Raw genomic sequence first — 17,301 nt, forward strand, 5'->3', positions numbered from 1 at the left:
GAATGAGTGTGTGAATGTGTGTGTGCATGGGTGAATGGGACTGTGACTGTAAAGCGCTTTGGGCCTTCATAAGAGGGTAGAAAGCGCTATATAAGTATACACCATTTACCATTTACCATAGCATGGTATAGGCCCTTTTAATAACCATGATGGTACTTGGCATCAGCGGTCTGCCACAACACGCCCCTGCCAGTTTCGGACACATTTTAGAGAAATAGACCCCAACCCAGACCCTAATTAGAATCAGAATCATTTGATTGTCATTACAAAAGTGAATTGCAACGAAATTATAACAGCTAGAGACTCTAGAGAAATCAGATTGCAAAAATGCAATGGATAAATAAAAAATAAGAATAACATCTTAAAACACCTAAACATAGTTTAATACATTCTGAATATGCAAAAAATAAATTGTGCCTTTTTTTAAATATATGGTTTGTTGAATATTTAGGTAAAAAATCTTCACTTCTTTGGGAATTTTTTTTTTTTACAGAAAATTCAATCGTTTTTGTTGAACTCTTTTGCAGGCACAATGGAATGGACTGACTGGGCGCATTGTTCTCAGTAAGACAGATGGTTTAAGGAAGGACTTTGATTTGGATGTAATCAGCCTCCAGGAGGATGGCACTGCCAGAGTAAGTTTTTACAGAGGGATGAAGCTGTAAATGTTGTTACCTTCATGAACTGTGTTGTTTTTTTTTTTTTATATCGAACAAAGAGTTTCTTTACCTTTCATTTTGTTGTTTTAAGTTTGTCCAATTAATCATTTTTTCCATGTTGCCTGTGTTTTTTGTTGCTTTCTTCTAAATTCTCAAAGAGTGTTGCGGAGGGAACAAGTCAGCTCACGAAAAGGTGGATCAAGGTCTGTTTAAGTGCTCCATTTGGAAGACACCTCAAATGTTTTCCTGTGCTCCTAAAAGTCTCATTCCTCCTGTCACACACTTCCCAGCTCCCTGCCCAGTCACCTTTGCTATTTTTCATTTTTTTGGGGTGAAAAAAGGCTCAATCTTACAAAATCCTTAATCTGAAAGCTCAGAACTTTATTGCAGCTTTATGAGAAAATAATGTTAATTTTATCAAACATATATGTGCAAAACAAATTAGTCTCAAAAAGATGTTTAAAAAGTTTAAAGTGTCACAAACAATTTCAGCAATATTTTTTAGTAATCAAAATGAAACATTTTAGGAACAAAAACTATAAAATGCAGTGATTATCAGTTATTAACAAATATGACAAATATATGGAAGCATATTGCATTCAATAAAAAAATTGTTCTTATTGAATGCAATACACCTCCATACTAATACTTTTGTTTATAATTAAATACAAAATAGAGAAAGATCGAGCACCAAATGATTTGTCACAAATAAGGATTTCTAAACTTCCTTGTCAAACATTTAGCATTAACTTTGGTTGTTCTAAGATCTGACAGTTTGTAGGTTCAAGTAAAATAGCTTGAAATATTTAGGTCTATATTGTGTGACAGAAGTTGATGATGTGTCACTTGGTTGTAGCAAACTATTTATGCTATTTATCACGTCAATGTCTGGTTTTAAATGTTTTCTGATCTTTTAAGCCAGATAATACATAATAATGAACAGTCTGAATGCCTGTATATGTTTGTATGGCTTCAGTAAAAATGTTGCTGCATTATGTGTTGTTTTTTTTTACTTTATTACTTTTTCGGATTAATAAAGTTTATGTATGCAGATAGAGTGTACATTTACACACTGGCCATGAAGACTGGATATAACACATACAGCTGTGTTGTATCAGGTTATGGCAAAATACCTGAAGTCCCTGTAGAGTTATTAGTATTAAGTTATGCAGAAAGACATCTTATCATGCATATCTTTCAATGAATAAAATTTTTTGTTTATCACCTAAAATAATGGTAAGAATTAAAATTTGTGTATAAAAATGCATCAAGTGTGATAAATGAATAGGATGAGGTTCAAAATAACATCTGATTTTACTCTAATATTAATTTTTATAAAAATGTCTTTTGAGTTTAAACAAATGTTTTATGTTTTGTGAATTGACATTCCGGTAAGTCATCTTTTTACCTGAATGATTTCAAATTCCACACTATTAAGCAAAAATCAATCATTTGTAATGCATTTTCCTATGTTGACAAATAATGTTTGTGTTTTCAATTTTTCTTTTTATTTCATTTCTTATTTCTTACATAAATATAGAAATATAATTCTCTGGTAGCTGTTTTATCTGTTTCTCAAATTATAGTCAAAGCTTCGTTCATTTTCAGGAAGTTGAATCCTTTCGTCCCCTCACACAGGGTTCAACTTCCTCTTTCCTATCTACCTCCTTTGTCATTCTTTTTACTTTATAGAAGCTTGACAGCTGTCAAGATGCAAAAGTTCATGATGATATTTCGATTGTATCCACCTTTTTGAGTCTTGGTCACTGATGTCAGTCAGTTTCTGTGCTGGTCCATTGTTTCCTCTGCTCTCAGGGCTGCACTCAGGTTTTTATGTCAAATGTCTGTTATAAAAGTAGCCGCTTTACAGCACTGTGCTTGTCATTTTATGACAAGCTATAAGCAGAAAGAAAGAGCACACTCAGGAATAGCTGAACTTTTCCTGTAGATCTTTCACATGTTTTCTGAGAGGAACCTGGCTTTATAATAATGGATGGCTCAAGCTCTCAAAATAGGTAATCGAAGGGTTTTTATTATTCATAATATTCACACTTTCTGCAAGTTTTGAGCGAGATTTTTCCCCTTCAACTTGCACATAATTCACATAACTCAACAAACACCCATTTAGCTGAGCAGGGGAAAAAAAAGAAGAGAACTCCCACCAATAACTCCCAAAGTGACACATATACCAATGTTAATAATTTCTATTATGGAGCTCTAAATTTTTTTTTTTTTTTTCAGATTTGAGAAGTAAAAAATCATAAAACCATGTCAGCCAAAAAGATGACCTATGACCTACAAGGGTGTAGTAATTTGTGAAACAAAGCGCCCTATTACTCGTTAAAAAAAAACACATGTATATATATATATATATATATATATATATATAATGCCAAAATTAGAACTGTATTAACCATCAAAAAACCAGAAGAGGTTTGACTCAAAATTGAATTTCATTTGCCTTTGGGAAATACCACCATCTTTTATATGGAGTGGCATAGAAGAGCAACTGTCTACAAAAGTTTACTTGTCAGAGGAAGTAACAACCTTTAAAAGGGATCGATTACTCTTTATTGATAAAGCGACGAGGGGACGGCGGCTCACGTGATGACATTATCTCAACAATGTTGGTAGAGTCAGGAGACCTCTCCCAAGCCCTGACCCAAACATTGAGAAACTGCACATGCTGAGGCTTAGGGTGGACCTGAATGAAGGAACATCACATATGTATGTGACTCTCAACAATGTGGGTGCATGTTTTTTTTTTTTTAAAAAGCCAGGCTACAGAAAAATAAAAACATAATATAGCACATTGCTATGGACATTGGCACACATCTTCATGTTTATATTAAAGGAGAACATGAGGGGGGTTTGTGTGGCCAAGGAGGATGTGACCGAGGATGCAGAGGACAGGATTGTATGGAGAATAATAAGAAGCTTTTGTTTAGGAAACATTGTAATAGTAGAAGTAGATAATGGTTGTAGAAGAAAAAGAAAGGGACTTTCGAAAGATATGCTTAAAAAAAAGACAGGTAAGATCCAATACTGCAAAAAAAAAAAATGTTGGCAACCTTTGCTGGTACAAAAGCACACTACATAAAGCTCACTAGATAAAACATAATAATTGATAGTTATGTAGACTACCACAATAAAAGCACATATTAAGTTTAGAATTTTGTTGTTTGCCACAGTTTTTTTGAACGTATTAAAAAAAATCACCATTACTGTATTTACTCTTGCACTTCTTTTTATTTTTTTAAAAAAGGTTGTAGATCTGTGCTTTTTGGACTAATTTTCTTCTACAGACCTTTGTTTGGTGAAACTAAAATTCTGTTAAGCAAATTGGCAGGGAATAAAGTTTTTTTCTTAGTTTAGTTGTATTAACAGTGAAGCTTAATGAGTTAATACGCTTAACTTCATGCATCGTTGCCATAAGCTTATCTGAGCTTTGCTTTGAAACAGTGATGGGAGTTTAAGGTCAAAATCCAGCTGCCAGACGCCTTTTCTAATCTCATAACTGTTGGGATTAAGCGCATGGTCAAGCAAAGCAGGAAGCTTTATTCAGACTCACTAAGATAGTCTGGGGGAAAAAACCATGTGTTCCCGACCCCCCCCCCCCCCCCCCCCCCTCTCTCTCTTTTCTCCTTCATTTATGTTTTCTTTGCTGGTGTGATTCTGTTGCATTTAGGCTCATTTTCTTTGTAAGAATTTTTTATAAAAAAAAAAAAATACATGTCTACACACACATATGTGACTTCTTATGATAAAAGCAGGGAGTGTGATTCAGTTATTTGAATCTCTGTTTGTCTTTCCAGGTTGCCATATGGAATTCATACAAGGGGATGACTCTGATAGAGAGCAACCGAGACAAGAATAGCAATGTGACAGACTCTCTGGCTAACAGGACTCTCATTGTCACCACCATACTGGTGAGGAGGAAATTTAAAAGACCTGCTCTGATCATCTTTTGAGCTATTTTAAAAATCTTCCCAGTGGTCTTTTAAATATGACTATGCTGTTTTTAACCTGAAAATTTTTCTTTTCTTTCGTAGACATAGTTTCGGCAGTACTTTATGAGAAATTTGCCTCTGAGTTGAGGGCGGAACTGTGGGTGCAGAGAAACTCCTCCCCCCTTAACTTTCATGTTCTTTATAATTCATGTTTATTACACAATTACTTGTATGGAGCCCATTGCATTGAGATGACTATTGTTGTAAATATTGGGCTATATAAATAAAATTGAATTGAATTCAACTGTTGCAGGGAGCAGAGACCTTATGTCATAAATATTATTTTTTTCAAACAGCATTTTTTGTCTGTCCTCGAGTCACGATTTGAATAAATAAATACTTAAAAATGCAATTTTGAACTTAATTTTCTTGATATATGTAGTCCAGTGCTTCTCAATTATTTTTTGCCAGGCCCCCCCTAGGAAAAGAAAATGTTTCGCGCCCCCCCCCCGACCCCCCCCCCCCCCCCATAACCCCCCCCCCCCCCACACACACACACAGACACACTCGCGCGGTGACAATACATCAGGTCAGTATCTATAAAATTTGTATACCTAAAATTGTATCTTTTAACACTAACAAAAGAAAAAAGCAAAATAAATCCACTTTCAACAAATATTAACTTTATTTAGCCACAGAAACCCTGTTCTAGTCTAAAACAGAAAAGAAGCTGAAAGTACCTGAAATAAAAAAAATCTGTCATTCCTTATTTAAACTAGAAACATTTTGACCAACTGAACCATTTGATGCTGAAAAAAATAATTCAATCAAAAAATAATATTAAATCTAAATTGATCTGAAACATTAACACAGCAGCACCAATATATTTAACGTTTTTAGTCTGAAGAAATAGGTAAAAACGTGCTGATTTTTTTTTTCTAAATGACGGATTGTTTATTTCTGATCTCATAAAAGTGCAGCTGTTTTCCTGCATTACCTGCTGTCTTTATGTCTGTCTGACACTAACTAAACCACAGGCAGACAAAGAAAACATGGATGGAAAATAAAGACACGTCATCAAAATGTCTACAATAGTTCATAAAGAATGACATTGTTAGCATGAGCTTAGGAATCTAAGGGCAGCGGTGATCTTGGGCAACAGGCAGCGGTAGCAGTGGTCCGCGTGCCCCGATTCCCCTGGCAGACAGGGCCCACACCACCCCTCCCCTTTCGTTCTCACTCGCGCAGCCGCGGACAGACAGAACAGACAATAGGAACCGAATAGTGGACCAGATTATTTTCCAAGCACTGAGCCGCTGTCACCGCTGCCCCCACGTTAAATTTGCGCACCGGACAAACCTGTGCCTAAAACCGCCACCACCGCGCGCCCCCCCTGGCATCGCTTCGTGCCCCCCCCTGGGGGCGCGCCCCACTATTTGAGAAGCACTGATGTAGTCCATCAGTAGCAAAATGCCACAAGAAGATGTCAAAAACACAAAAAACACGAGTTTCGTTGGAGTGGGTCTCTAAGCAGAGTAGGTGGTGGAAGATAAAATATCCAGGAAATATTTGCATTAAAGGGAACGAAGGAGAAAAACACAGCCAGGAGCAATTTTTTTTATATGAAAACACATTTAAGCAAATTTAAACTTGTAATATTTTTATTTTAAAGTACAATTTTTATTTGACAAATATTAAAACAAAATGGTTAATCTGGGAAACACTAGATATCTTCACAATTAAATAGCATGTAAATTCAGATTGAGGATCAAATAAATTAGGACAACTGACTATGTGTCTCCAATGACATTTCAACAGATTCTTTTCTACAACAGTTCAAATAAGTTTCTGTTCTGTCAAAAAACTTTTTTTTTATGTTTGCAGGAAAATCCATATGTAATGGTTAGGAAATCAGATAAGGAGCTTGTTGGGAACGATCGCTATGAAGGCTACTGCATGGATCTTTTGAAAGAGCTCTCAAACATCTTGGGTTTTACGTATGAAGTCAGACTGGTTGGTGATGGGAAATATGGAGCTCAAAATGACAAGGGAGAGTGGAACGGGATGGTGCGGGAGCTGATTGAGCACGTAAGCAAATATATCCCGGAATATACAATAGGCCAGAACATGTTTTTGTGCCCTTTTGTTAAATGAACACTGATAAAAATCACAATGTGGTACTGTGATGATAAATGTTCAAAATACTATCAGCAAGTGAGTTTACAGATCATAGTCAATCCTTTCTGCAGACTTACTATTACAAATGATGTAGCATATTTAGAACACTTAATGCAAGTCTAACTTTAATGTATTATGAGGATTTTGCATTTTCAACGTGTCCTTAAAGAAAACACCGAATTTTAATCATTCATTAGATTTGTTGTGCACCATACGTTTTACACAGTTAATGCTACATTTAAAAAACATCTTAAACGGTATTCTTTTCCCAGGTTGCAGACCTCGCTGTGGCTCCCCTCACCATTACATATGTCAGAGAGAAAGTGATTGACTTCTCCAAGCCCTTCATGACCTTAGGCATCAGCATTCTGTACCGGAAGCCAAACGGGACCAATCCAGGCGTGTTTTCCTTTCTGAATCCTCTGTCTCCAGACATCTGGATGTATGTGCTGTTAGCCTGCACTGGTGTCAGCTGTGTTCTTTTTGTAATTGCCAGGTGAGTGCTGTGCACAACTGTTTAAGTAATGTAATTATTAAGATTTAGGCATTTCGTACAAAATATTGTACTTTGCTCTAAAACAGTGGCCCCCAACCTTTTTAACGCCACGGACCGGTATGACATCACACAAAGTTTAACGGACCGGTCTTTAAGATGCAGGTGGACGATTACTGCAACATTGTTATGATGACGGAGGACCAGAAACCTGACAAGATGAACCCTGAGCTTTTATTTTGACATGCATGACATTGTACATCGCAGAGGTGTCAAAGACGTTTGTTTTTTTACTCATTTTGCTAGCTCCTGGGCTTTGTTTTGGCGGTAACCTATCACGGGACAGAGAAGAGCGCCTTGGCCTGCGTCAAGAGTGACATAGACGGATGGAACAGAGAATCTGGCAATTTTTTTTAAATAAAACATCTTTCAGATTCAAAAATAAATAAAAGGAAGTAATGTAAGGTATTTATTCTTACTGTGCGGCCCGGTACCAAATGACCCCCGGACCAGTCCCGGACCGCGGCCCGGGGGTTGGGGACCGCTGCTCTTAAAAACATTTTGCTATATTTGTTTAGAAATTGCATTTTTCGATCTTACATCAATTTATTCCACTGATACAAATTTACATTTGAAAAAGCCCAGTTGTCTTAGATTTTTGGCACTTACTTTTGGTTTGTCAGCCAGCTTTTTATGGTGGATTTATTGCTGAGCTCATCTTTGATCAGTCTTTGGTAAAATACAACAAAAGACAAACTGTGGTTTAAAAAAAATTAATTAGAGGTTGGGATGTTTAGAATAGATCAGTGCATTATAGTAATTTTATGCACCCTATACTGTCGCAATCATAAACGCATATAAATGTAAATGAATTAACAAAAATATCAGAAAAAGCACATCTTGTTTTTGTACATGTGTTCTTGGATAAAATGTTAGACCTCTGAAGGCTCATATACAGTGATGCAAACAAGACATTGCAGACAGAAGCACCATAAGGCTGTAAAATCCCTTTTACAAGTCAGAGATAATTTTTTGTCTTAAAATTGAGCATGATAAAACATAAAAAGATCAGTGAAACTACAAAAACTGATATTCTGTCAGAAACTGACACTATTTTTTATTGTATCTCTGGAAGATGTAGATAGATACATCTTTTTGATGTTTTTTTTGTGTGTTTCTTACTCATGTGTTGCAGGTTTACCCCATACGAGTGGTACAACCCACATCCATGCAATCCGTCCTCAACTCTAGTACAAAACAACTTCACTTTACTAAACAGTTTCTGGTTTGGTATTGGAGCTCTCATGCGACAAGGTGATTTAGCGTGCATTGTCATGGCAAACTAGACATGTTTCTTTCCATTTCACAAATAACTGAACTTCTAACTTCTGGTTAAAAGTGAAGTTAAAACTGGATGTAATACCATTTTATATTATCATTTGGCCAAACACATGAATGCACAATAAAAAACTAATTTATAGCTAAACGTAGCTACTTAAACATCAGATTTAAGCATTTTACAAAATTATATTTTGTCATCTTAGACTTTTTGTGTTGTTCCTTACAACTTCTAAAGTGAGAAGCTTATTGGATGGCAACGGTCATTATGCCTGCAGCAGGTCTCCTATTCTGTATGGAATTGTCTAATCCCTGAAACGCTTTTGCTTTGAAGAGCTGTTCACACAAAATAAGATGAAGAGGGACAATTCCAAACGTTACGCATGCAGTCTGCTGCAGTTGTGACTTGGCCTGGCCAAGTTTGATTATTCTATTCTTCTACTCAAAAGAAACAAAGAAACATGGATTCTTAATCTGATTTTTTTCCCCCATGCTTTAAGTACTTAATCATTTTAAAAATGATATTAAGTTTATTAGACTCTTTTTTTAAGGGGGGGGGGGGGGGGTAACATTTTTGATATGAAAAGGGGGATAAATAAATTGCTTGTAGAGACTGCTTTATTTCAAAAACATTTTATTTTAGATTTTCTGTCAGTCACTCTTTTATCAAGTCTGGATTATTTACTTCTTTTGCTCTCCAAATCCTCCATTAAAAAAACAACAACTTTTATTTTATTTTATTTTCTCCCATTTGTTTGTCTTGCTTCCAGGCTCTGAGCTGATGCCTAAGGCTCTTTCCACTCGTATAGTAGGGGGTATCTGGTGGTTCTTCACTTTGATCATCATCTCATCTTATACAGCCAACTTGGCAGCCTTTCTTACTGTGGAGAGGATGGATGCTCCCATTGACTCTGCAGACGACCTGGCTAAACAGAGCAGAATTGAGTATGGTGCTGTTAGAGATGGATCCACTATGACATTCTTTAAGGTAGGTCAGTTCTCCTGCAGAAATACAGTAAAAATGTCAAGAAGGCTGAGTTTTAAATTTCCTTGATTTACTTCTTTTGCACAAAGTAACAAACTTTTTTTTTTACATTTTTATTACCTAGTTCTAAACATAATTTGCTTTTTTTTGGCATGACCTTCCCCAAGCAAGGCTGTCACTGCTTTGCCTCACATTTGTCAACTCTCTTGCATCCTGTGGCTCAGCGGGGTGATTCATGCAGGACTTTATCTTCCAAGATTGCAGCCAGTGATAACTGCTTCCTGATGGAAGAATCAGGGTGTGCTGATGCCTTCAGCAAATTGAATCAGCTGGAGGAGATTTAGAACCCAGCCATCCCATTTTCCTATAACAGAGCAAACACCCACGCACATCCTGATGTTAGACTCTCAAGTCTATCACTTCACTTGGAACCTACTTGTGTACACATAAAGGCTGTACATATTTTGTAGGCAAAAGCATCACCAGGTTATGGTCTCCATGCAAATGTATTCAACCTTTGTCTGTATGGAATCTCCAGAAATCAAAGATTTCCACCTATGAGAAGATGTGGGCCTTCATGAGCAGCAGGAAGAACACAGCATTAGTTAAAAACAACAAAGAAGGCATCACGCGCGTTTTGACAACAGACTACGCAATGCTGATGGAGTCCACCAGCATCGAATACATCAGCCAGAGAAACTGCAACCTCACACAGATTGGAGGTCTCATCGACTCCAAGGGATATGGCGTGGGAACACCAATTGGTAAGTGGAACCACATAGAGACTTGTATTTGGTAAAAAAAAAAAAAAAGTTTGCAAATACAGTAGGCCTACACATATTCATCTGTATAGACATCCATCCATCCATCCATCTTCCTCCGCTTATCCGGGACCGGGTCGCGGGGGCAGCAGACTGAGCAGAGATGCCCAGACTTCCCTCACCCCAGCCACTTCCTCCAGCTCCTCTGGGGGGACCCCGAGGTGTTCCCAGGCCAGCCGAGAGACGTAGTCTCTCCAGCGTGTCCTGGGTCTTCCCCGGGGCCTCCGCCCAGTGGGACATGCCCGGAACACCTCTCCAGGGAGGCGTCCAGGGGGCATCCGGACTAGATGCCCGAGCCACCTCAGCTGGCTCCTTTCGATGTGGAGGAGAAGCGGTTCTACTCCGAGCTCCCCGCGGGTGACCGAGCTTCTCACCCTATCTCTAAGGGAGCGCCCAGCCACCCTACGGAGGAAGCTCATTTCAGCCGCTTGTATTCGGGACCTCGTTCTTTCGGTCATGACCCATAGCTCATGACCATAGGTGAGTACTGGAACGTAGATCGACCGGTAAATTGAGAGCTTTGCTATTCGGCTCAGCTCTCTCTTCACCACGACGGACCGATAGAGCGACCGCATAACTACGGACGCCGCTCCGATCCGCCTGTCAATCTCACGCTCCGATCTTCCCTCACTCGTGAACAAGACCCCAAGGTATTTAAACTCCTCCACCTGGGGCAAGGACACTCCACCCACCGAGAGATGGCAAGCTACCTTTCTCCGGTCAAGGACCATGGCCTCAGATTTAGCAGTGCTGACCCTCATCCCAGCCGCTTCACACTCGGCCGCAAACCGCCCCAATGCACGCTGGAGGTCCCGGTTCGATGAAGCCAACAGGACAACATCATCTGCAAAAAGCAGAGAGGAAATCCTTCGGTCCCCAAACCAGATCCCTTCCGGCCCCTGGCTGCGCCCAGAAATTCTGTCCATAAAAACTGTGAACAGAACCGGTGATAAAGGGCAGCCCTGCCGGAGTCCAACGTGGACCGGGAACAGGTCTGACTTACTGCCGGCTATGCGAACCAAACTCCTACTCCGGTCATACAGAGACCGGACAGCCCTCAGTAAGGCTCCCCGGACCCCATACTCCCAGAGCACCCCCCACAGGATGCCATGGGGGACGCGGTTGAACACCTTCTCCAAATCCACAAAACACATATGGACTGGATGAGCGAACTCCCACAATCCCTCCAGCATCCTAGATAGGGTGTAGAGCTGGTCCACTGTTCCACGACCAGGACGGAAACCGCACTGTTGTTCCTGGATCTGAGGTTCGACTATCGGACGGACTCTCCTCTCCAGTACCCTGGCATAGACTTTCCCAGGGAGGCTGAGGAGTGTAATTCCCCCATGGTTTATGTTATGGTTATGCATAGACATAACAGGACAAAAGTTTTAATAGTGCAATTAAGGGTAAACTGCAAACAAAGTAAAGTAAAAGATTTAGATATTTTCTTAGATGAATTTTTCCTAGGACGCTTTAACACTGTAACGAGGTCAGGCATGTATCCCACATGTATGCATTGACAATACTTAAGCCAGTTGCAGTTGATTTACATTTAAACATAAAACATGTCAAATGTGTTTCCATTGAACTCAAGCACTTATTAGTGAATTCATTATTTTTTATTTGTAGAGGCAGGCCAAACGTAAAAGGCCTGTTTGTTGTGGCATTAGACTCTGCGCTTCCTGTTAGAAATACACAAAAATACTTAAGTTATAACGACTCATAATACCTGGAGAGAACAAATGACGCAAGGTAAAGATCAAAGTATATTGTTGTTGATGCTCCAATGACAAGAAGCCCTTTCTCTTAGGTCAAACCTTAGCACTAAGCAATTGTCTAATGTGTGAAGTTAAAGACCCGCTCTGATCATCTTTTGATCTATTTGAAAATCGTACCCAGTGGTCTTTTAATTTGGATTTGTTTTTTGACAAAATCAAAGAACTTCTGTTGTTTTTCAAGTAGATAGTTTTTGCAAAGGAGTTCGAAATTTGTTTCTAAGTTGTGGGACTGTTGGTGCGGAATAAGCCTGCCCCATGTCATGTCATCCATCATCAGAAAAATGTCACAATAACATGTTAAAAACACACAAAACACAATCCTCATTGGAGTCTGTCTTTAAGAGCTTTAATAAAAACTTGGGAGACTACGTTTTTCGGAAAGAAATGAGATAAAAAGCGGTAAAGAAATGAATCACAGTTGGAGCTTTGATAAAAAGAATAACTCATGACATAAATTAAGAAAGTAAAAATAAAGTTTAAAAAAATCCAAACACAATATATGAATTGTAACACACGTGAGCACTCACAGTACTAGACATGGAAATTGTTTGAGCCAAAAAATAAAGTGAGATTGAAAATCAAAAAGCCTTAACATATCTAAACACAAAAAATTGCGTCAACAAGTATTTTGAAGGCTTCTAGTTTACATGTACATAACTCATAAATACAAATCCTCCTTTTTTCCTTTCAGAAAGATTTCAAACAGAAAAACTGGGTCATGGATACGGTGAACTTCTTTAACAGTTTAAAGTTTTTCATCTTCCCAAGTGTCGTCTTTTTCAGGATCTCCGTACAGGGATAAAGTCACCATCGCCATCCTGCAGCTCCAGGAGGAGGGAAAGCTGCACATGATGAAGGAGAAGTGGTGGAGAGGAAACGGATGCCCAGAGGAGGACAACAAAGAAGCCAGTGCTTTAGGCGTGGAGAACATTGGTGGCATCTTCATTGTCCTGGCTGCTGGTCTGGTGCTGTCTGTTTTTGTTGCCATTGGAGAGTTCATCTATAAGGCTCGCAGAAACGCAGACATAGAGGAGGTAAGTGACGGAGGCTGTTTGTATGGATCATTAGAACTCATTGGTAAATTACTAAGTAGTTTTTGCCACAGCAATATTCACCTTTTTTGTTTAGTTGCTTTCTTTGCTTTTCATCCTATTTTTTCACCTACATTTAAAAAAAAAAGTCATTTATGTTTTTCTCCATTCCTTTTTTCTGTGCATCAGGCCTTTTGTTTCTTTTATGGGGTGCAGTCCCGTCAGTTTCAGAGACGCGGCTCAACCTCCTCCTCTGGCAGCTCCTTATCTAATGACCTGGAGAGCGGCAGGCTCCTCGGGGATGACACAGAATAGCCATGGCAGCTCATGCACAGTCTGTGTGTCGCTCTAGCCAATAGGTTTGTAACCAGACATCCTGTCTGCCCATTTTGAAGAGAGATCCCAATTAATCTACACTTTCATCTGCTCCTCTTGTATTCCCCAGTCCCAAAACCTCTATGACCTCAATCCTATTTCAAAAATCTGTTTTTTCCTAACTCTTCCATTGTTTTGAAATGTTTTACTTTTATATTTTTATTTGGTTTTAAGTCTGTATATCTTCAAACCCAACTTCATAGCTGTGTTGCAGTTATGCTTCTGCAGTTGTAGGAAAAAAAGCAGCAGGACTTCTCTTATTTAATTAGTTATAGTTCATCAAAGGGGAGGATTTTACATAATTTACCAATTATAAAACAAAGACACAACTAAAATCCTGATGCAATACATGGAAAATGCAGAAAACCGTCTCCACTCACTTTTGAGTTCAAAAAGAAAGTAGCTGTTAAGAAAATTAGAAGTATATTTTTTTACTTTTACTTAAAACTTTTTGCATAACATTTACCTGTTTGTACGATGGAGTTTCAGGGCCACCCAAAAAAAAAAAAGTAAAATGACGAGATTTTAAGTTGTAAATTTATGATTTTTTTCTCGTAAATTTACGGGACTAAAGTGGAAGTGAGCAGCAAGGGAACACCGCACAGCACACAGCAGAGCAGACAATTGAACAGGTGAGCTGAACGTTTATTGATAACGTTCCAAATGTCTGGAACCTCATTTGTTTAATTTACGATTTACTGTTTTATTTATGAATGGGTGTTTTTCAGGATCTCTGCAGCCCGTTGATGAAGACATCTGTATCCCTGCAGCTGTCCACTTCAATTCTTTCTTCCTCCACCAAAAACAAGATCTCTACGTTTGTGTGATTCCGTCTGAGGAGGAGCACTTTTTGCCGTTTTCAATGCTCTAATGCTAATATAACAGACTATTTTCCTTCCTCTTTATTGTTTTATGTTGAAACCGGATGTTTCATCTGGAGGAGGGGGCTTATGTAACACTGTTTACTTCCGTATTGGTGTTCCGAAGACAGGTTGCTGACGTAAGGTGACAAATAAACTTCAGGGTGTGAATGAAAATGAAAATAAAGGCAGCAGCGGTCTTCTACACCCAAACGTGTCTCTGAGCTCCTTATTTTACAGATGAAACTCTGCTTTACTGACACAGAATCCTGGAAAGCCGGCTCCACTGAAAATAATCTGATTTTGAGTCGTCAAAAGGTTCAGAATCTCTTTGTTTTTTAAACCTATCCGGAAATAAAGCTTCAGAAAAGGCTCCACATTTTCATCTTCAAGCGATGCTCAGATAAACAGACAACTTTGGTGTTTTTTCCTCGTTAACCTATGACTTTTTTCTCGTAAATTTACGACTTAAAATCTCGTAAATTTCTGAGTTTTAGCTCGTAAATAAACGAGATAAAAACTCGAGACCTAAAATCTCGTAATTTAACAGTTATGACTTTCTTTCTCGTAAATTTACGACTTAAAAGTCATAATTTAAAAAAATAAATTTTGTTTTGTATGTTTGTATGTTTTTTCTGACCGAATATTTTTATTGAATAATTTTTCATGAAAATGTGTGGGTTAATTTATATTTTGCACAGCTCACCCAACATAACAAATGATGTTAAATCTTTGGATTTGAAAATGCTTATGTGCACTGTGCTTTGGATATGTCTCATCTAATTAAGTTTTAAATGCCGACATTTCCACTTAAGTCATGTCTTGTCTGATGAATTTTTTTTAATGCAGCTTTGCAACCAAATCATGTGGCTGTGTTGTTTACATAGAGTGAAATGCTGAGAGTTTTGTCAGTTTGTCAGAGCATTTTGTCGTTTGACCTTGGGGTAAACTTGATAGGGTGTTAACGTTTGTGAAGATTGGTGGCTGTTTTACCTTTGGAAATTCTTTGTCTTTCTTCCATGTTATGATGAAACAACCTTTTCAAGGTGGCTGTATAGTACCAATTGCTTTTTTAAAGACCCACTCCAATGAAAATAATGTTTTTGGTGTTTTTAAAATGTTTTTGTGGCCTTTTTCTGATAATGGAGGACATATATAAAGAAAAGTAAGCTCAAAATTGCATTGCTGAGTATTTATTTATGCAGACCATTGTGAATCCGGAGCATATTAAAAAATGCAGTTCGATGGTAGTTCTTATGCATAAGCTACAATCGGCAGGCAACAAGCTCCCTGCTCTATTTGCTTCTGATGCATGCACTTGTAGATGGCTAGATCCATGTATATCTTTGTTTTCCTTATTTGAGCTGGCATCTGGCTCAAAACTGTATGGCTGGATAACTCCAATATTGCTAGCCACTTTAATTGTTCGCTAATGTTGGGTTGGGGGTGTGAGGGGCTGTGAGCTAGCAGCAGAGCATGTAAATTAATGGATGACGGACTAACAGTCCCGCCCACGAGGTGAATTTCTAATGAACTCCTGCCACTCTGAAAATGTATCCTAGAAAATGACACAGGTCTTTATATTTTAGCCAAAAAATTCATATTCATAAATAACAGAGCACTGGAAACGCTTGGTGATAGGAATGGGGCTTTAAGGTCACTGCTGACGTTTTCCTGTTTTCCATTAAAACAAATGATAAAAAACAAAACAGAGGATTTTAGTAACTTTTGATTTACCCATTCAATGGACATGGGTTCTTATTTTTTCTCACACTAATAGCACTTTTAAAAGGCTCAGCATAAGATGTCACGGACTGCTTTTTGTCTTAGGTTGTAAATGTTATGTCCAATTTAATAGAACAATTAAACAAACCCGTTTCTGCTTTTCTAGTAAAAAAAAGGAAGTTATTATTATTAATAATATTTTAAATAGGCATCCTGCTCATATATGGCTTGATGTGTTGTTGACTGAAATTTTGATTCCAATTTTTCCAGTTTCTTCACTGCAGCTTTTATTTGTGTGTCTTTTTATTTGACAGTGTCTGTCTTGTGCTGTGATGAGGGATGAGGGTTCCTCCCTGCAGTGTTCTCAAGGGATCCTGTGGAGGTCACAACCCTTCACCGCAGAAAGGCCCGCTTGCATCTTCTGTCGACCCGTGTGTCCCACAAAGAAAAAAGGAACAAAAACAAACTCCAGTGCATGAGCCTCACATGATCAAACAACATGGACTGCCTTTTGATTGTTTTACACATTGTTTTTAGACCATCAAAGTGATATCAAGTATTTCCCTCTTCCCTTTTCTGTAGGTTAATATTACAAATACAAAGCACTGTATTGTAGATTTTAGGGCTAATGTTCTATAAGCATATCTAGTGATTCAGCAGGTTAAGACTACATTTTCTTTGGTTTTTTTAGCATTAACCTCAACTTCCCTGCATTTTTAGCAAAATCGAGTTGAACAAACTTTTATGGAGTAAATGTCCCTACTGTGTAAATGTATCACAACTTCACAGATATTCAGAATAAAAAGACTTTTGCATTTTTTTTTAAAGTTGCTTCAGGACGGTTTTTGTTGTTGTTTACTACTGTTAGTCTGTCTTCGGTTGCCTTCTGGCAGCCCGTAGAGCAGCTCCAGAGTGGTTTGCTAAGCCAACTGGAGCCATCCATGAAAGATAGTAACATCTAAGGAAAGACAGGAACACACCTGCTGCTTTTTACCCCTCTAGCAATGCAACAGCGTAGACACACAAATCACAGTCTCATGAGGATGTGCTGCAGCGAGAAAGAACGGACTAAGGAGATTTCCTTCTACACAAAAAAGAGCAAACT

At 38.3% G+C, this 17,301-nt stretch overlaps 1 protein-coding gene across 4 annotated transcripts in view; it reads left to right on the forward strand.

Annotated features, from left to right (window-relative positions):
• The window catches only part of grik1a (glutamate receptor, ionotropic, kainate 1a), a 34,275-nt gene extending 17,252 nt beyond the window's left edge, over positions 1–17,023 (forward strand). The window contains exons 8-18 of one of the 4 annotated variants that reach the window (XM_023962167.2): positions 528–635; positions 818–862; positions 4,475–4,588; positions 6,494–6,697; positions 7,060–7,283; positions 8,476–8,594; positions 9,389–9,606; positions 10,142–10,367; positions 12,989–13,239; positions 13,426–13,595; positions 16,511–17,023. In XM_023962167.2, coding sequence (XP_023817935.1) covers positions 528–635; positions 818–862; positions 4,475–4,588; positions 6,494–6,697; positions 7,060–7,283; positions 8,476–8,594; positions 9,389–9,606; positions 10,142–10,367; positions 12,989–13,239; positions 13,426–13,551 — 1,635 coding nt within the window. In that variant the 3' untranslated portion in view covers positions 13,552–13,595; positions 16,511–17,023. The remainder of the gene's footprint in view (positions 1–527; positions 636–817; positions 863–4,474; positions 4,589–6,493; positions 6,698–7,059; positions 7,284–8,475; positions 8,595–9,388; positions 9,607–10,141; positions 10,368–12,988; positions 13,240–13,425; positions 13,596–16,510) is intronic. The other 3 variants (XM_023962166.2, XM_023962169.2, XM_023962168.2) reach the window with 3 other exon arrangements.
• The last annotated feature ends 278 nt before the right edge of the window (positions 17,024–17,301 follow it).

Source organism: Oryzias latipes, chromosome 14, assembly GCF_053564925.1.
Source record: "Oryzias latipes strain Hd-rR chromosome 14, Olatipes_Hd-rR_3.1".
NCBI lineage: Eukaryota > Metazoa > Chordata > Actinopteri > Beloniformes > Adrianichthyidae > Oryzias > Oryzias latipes.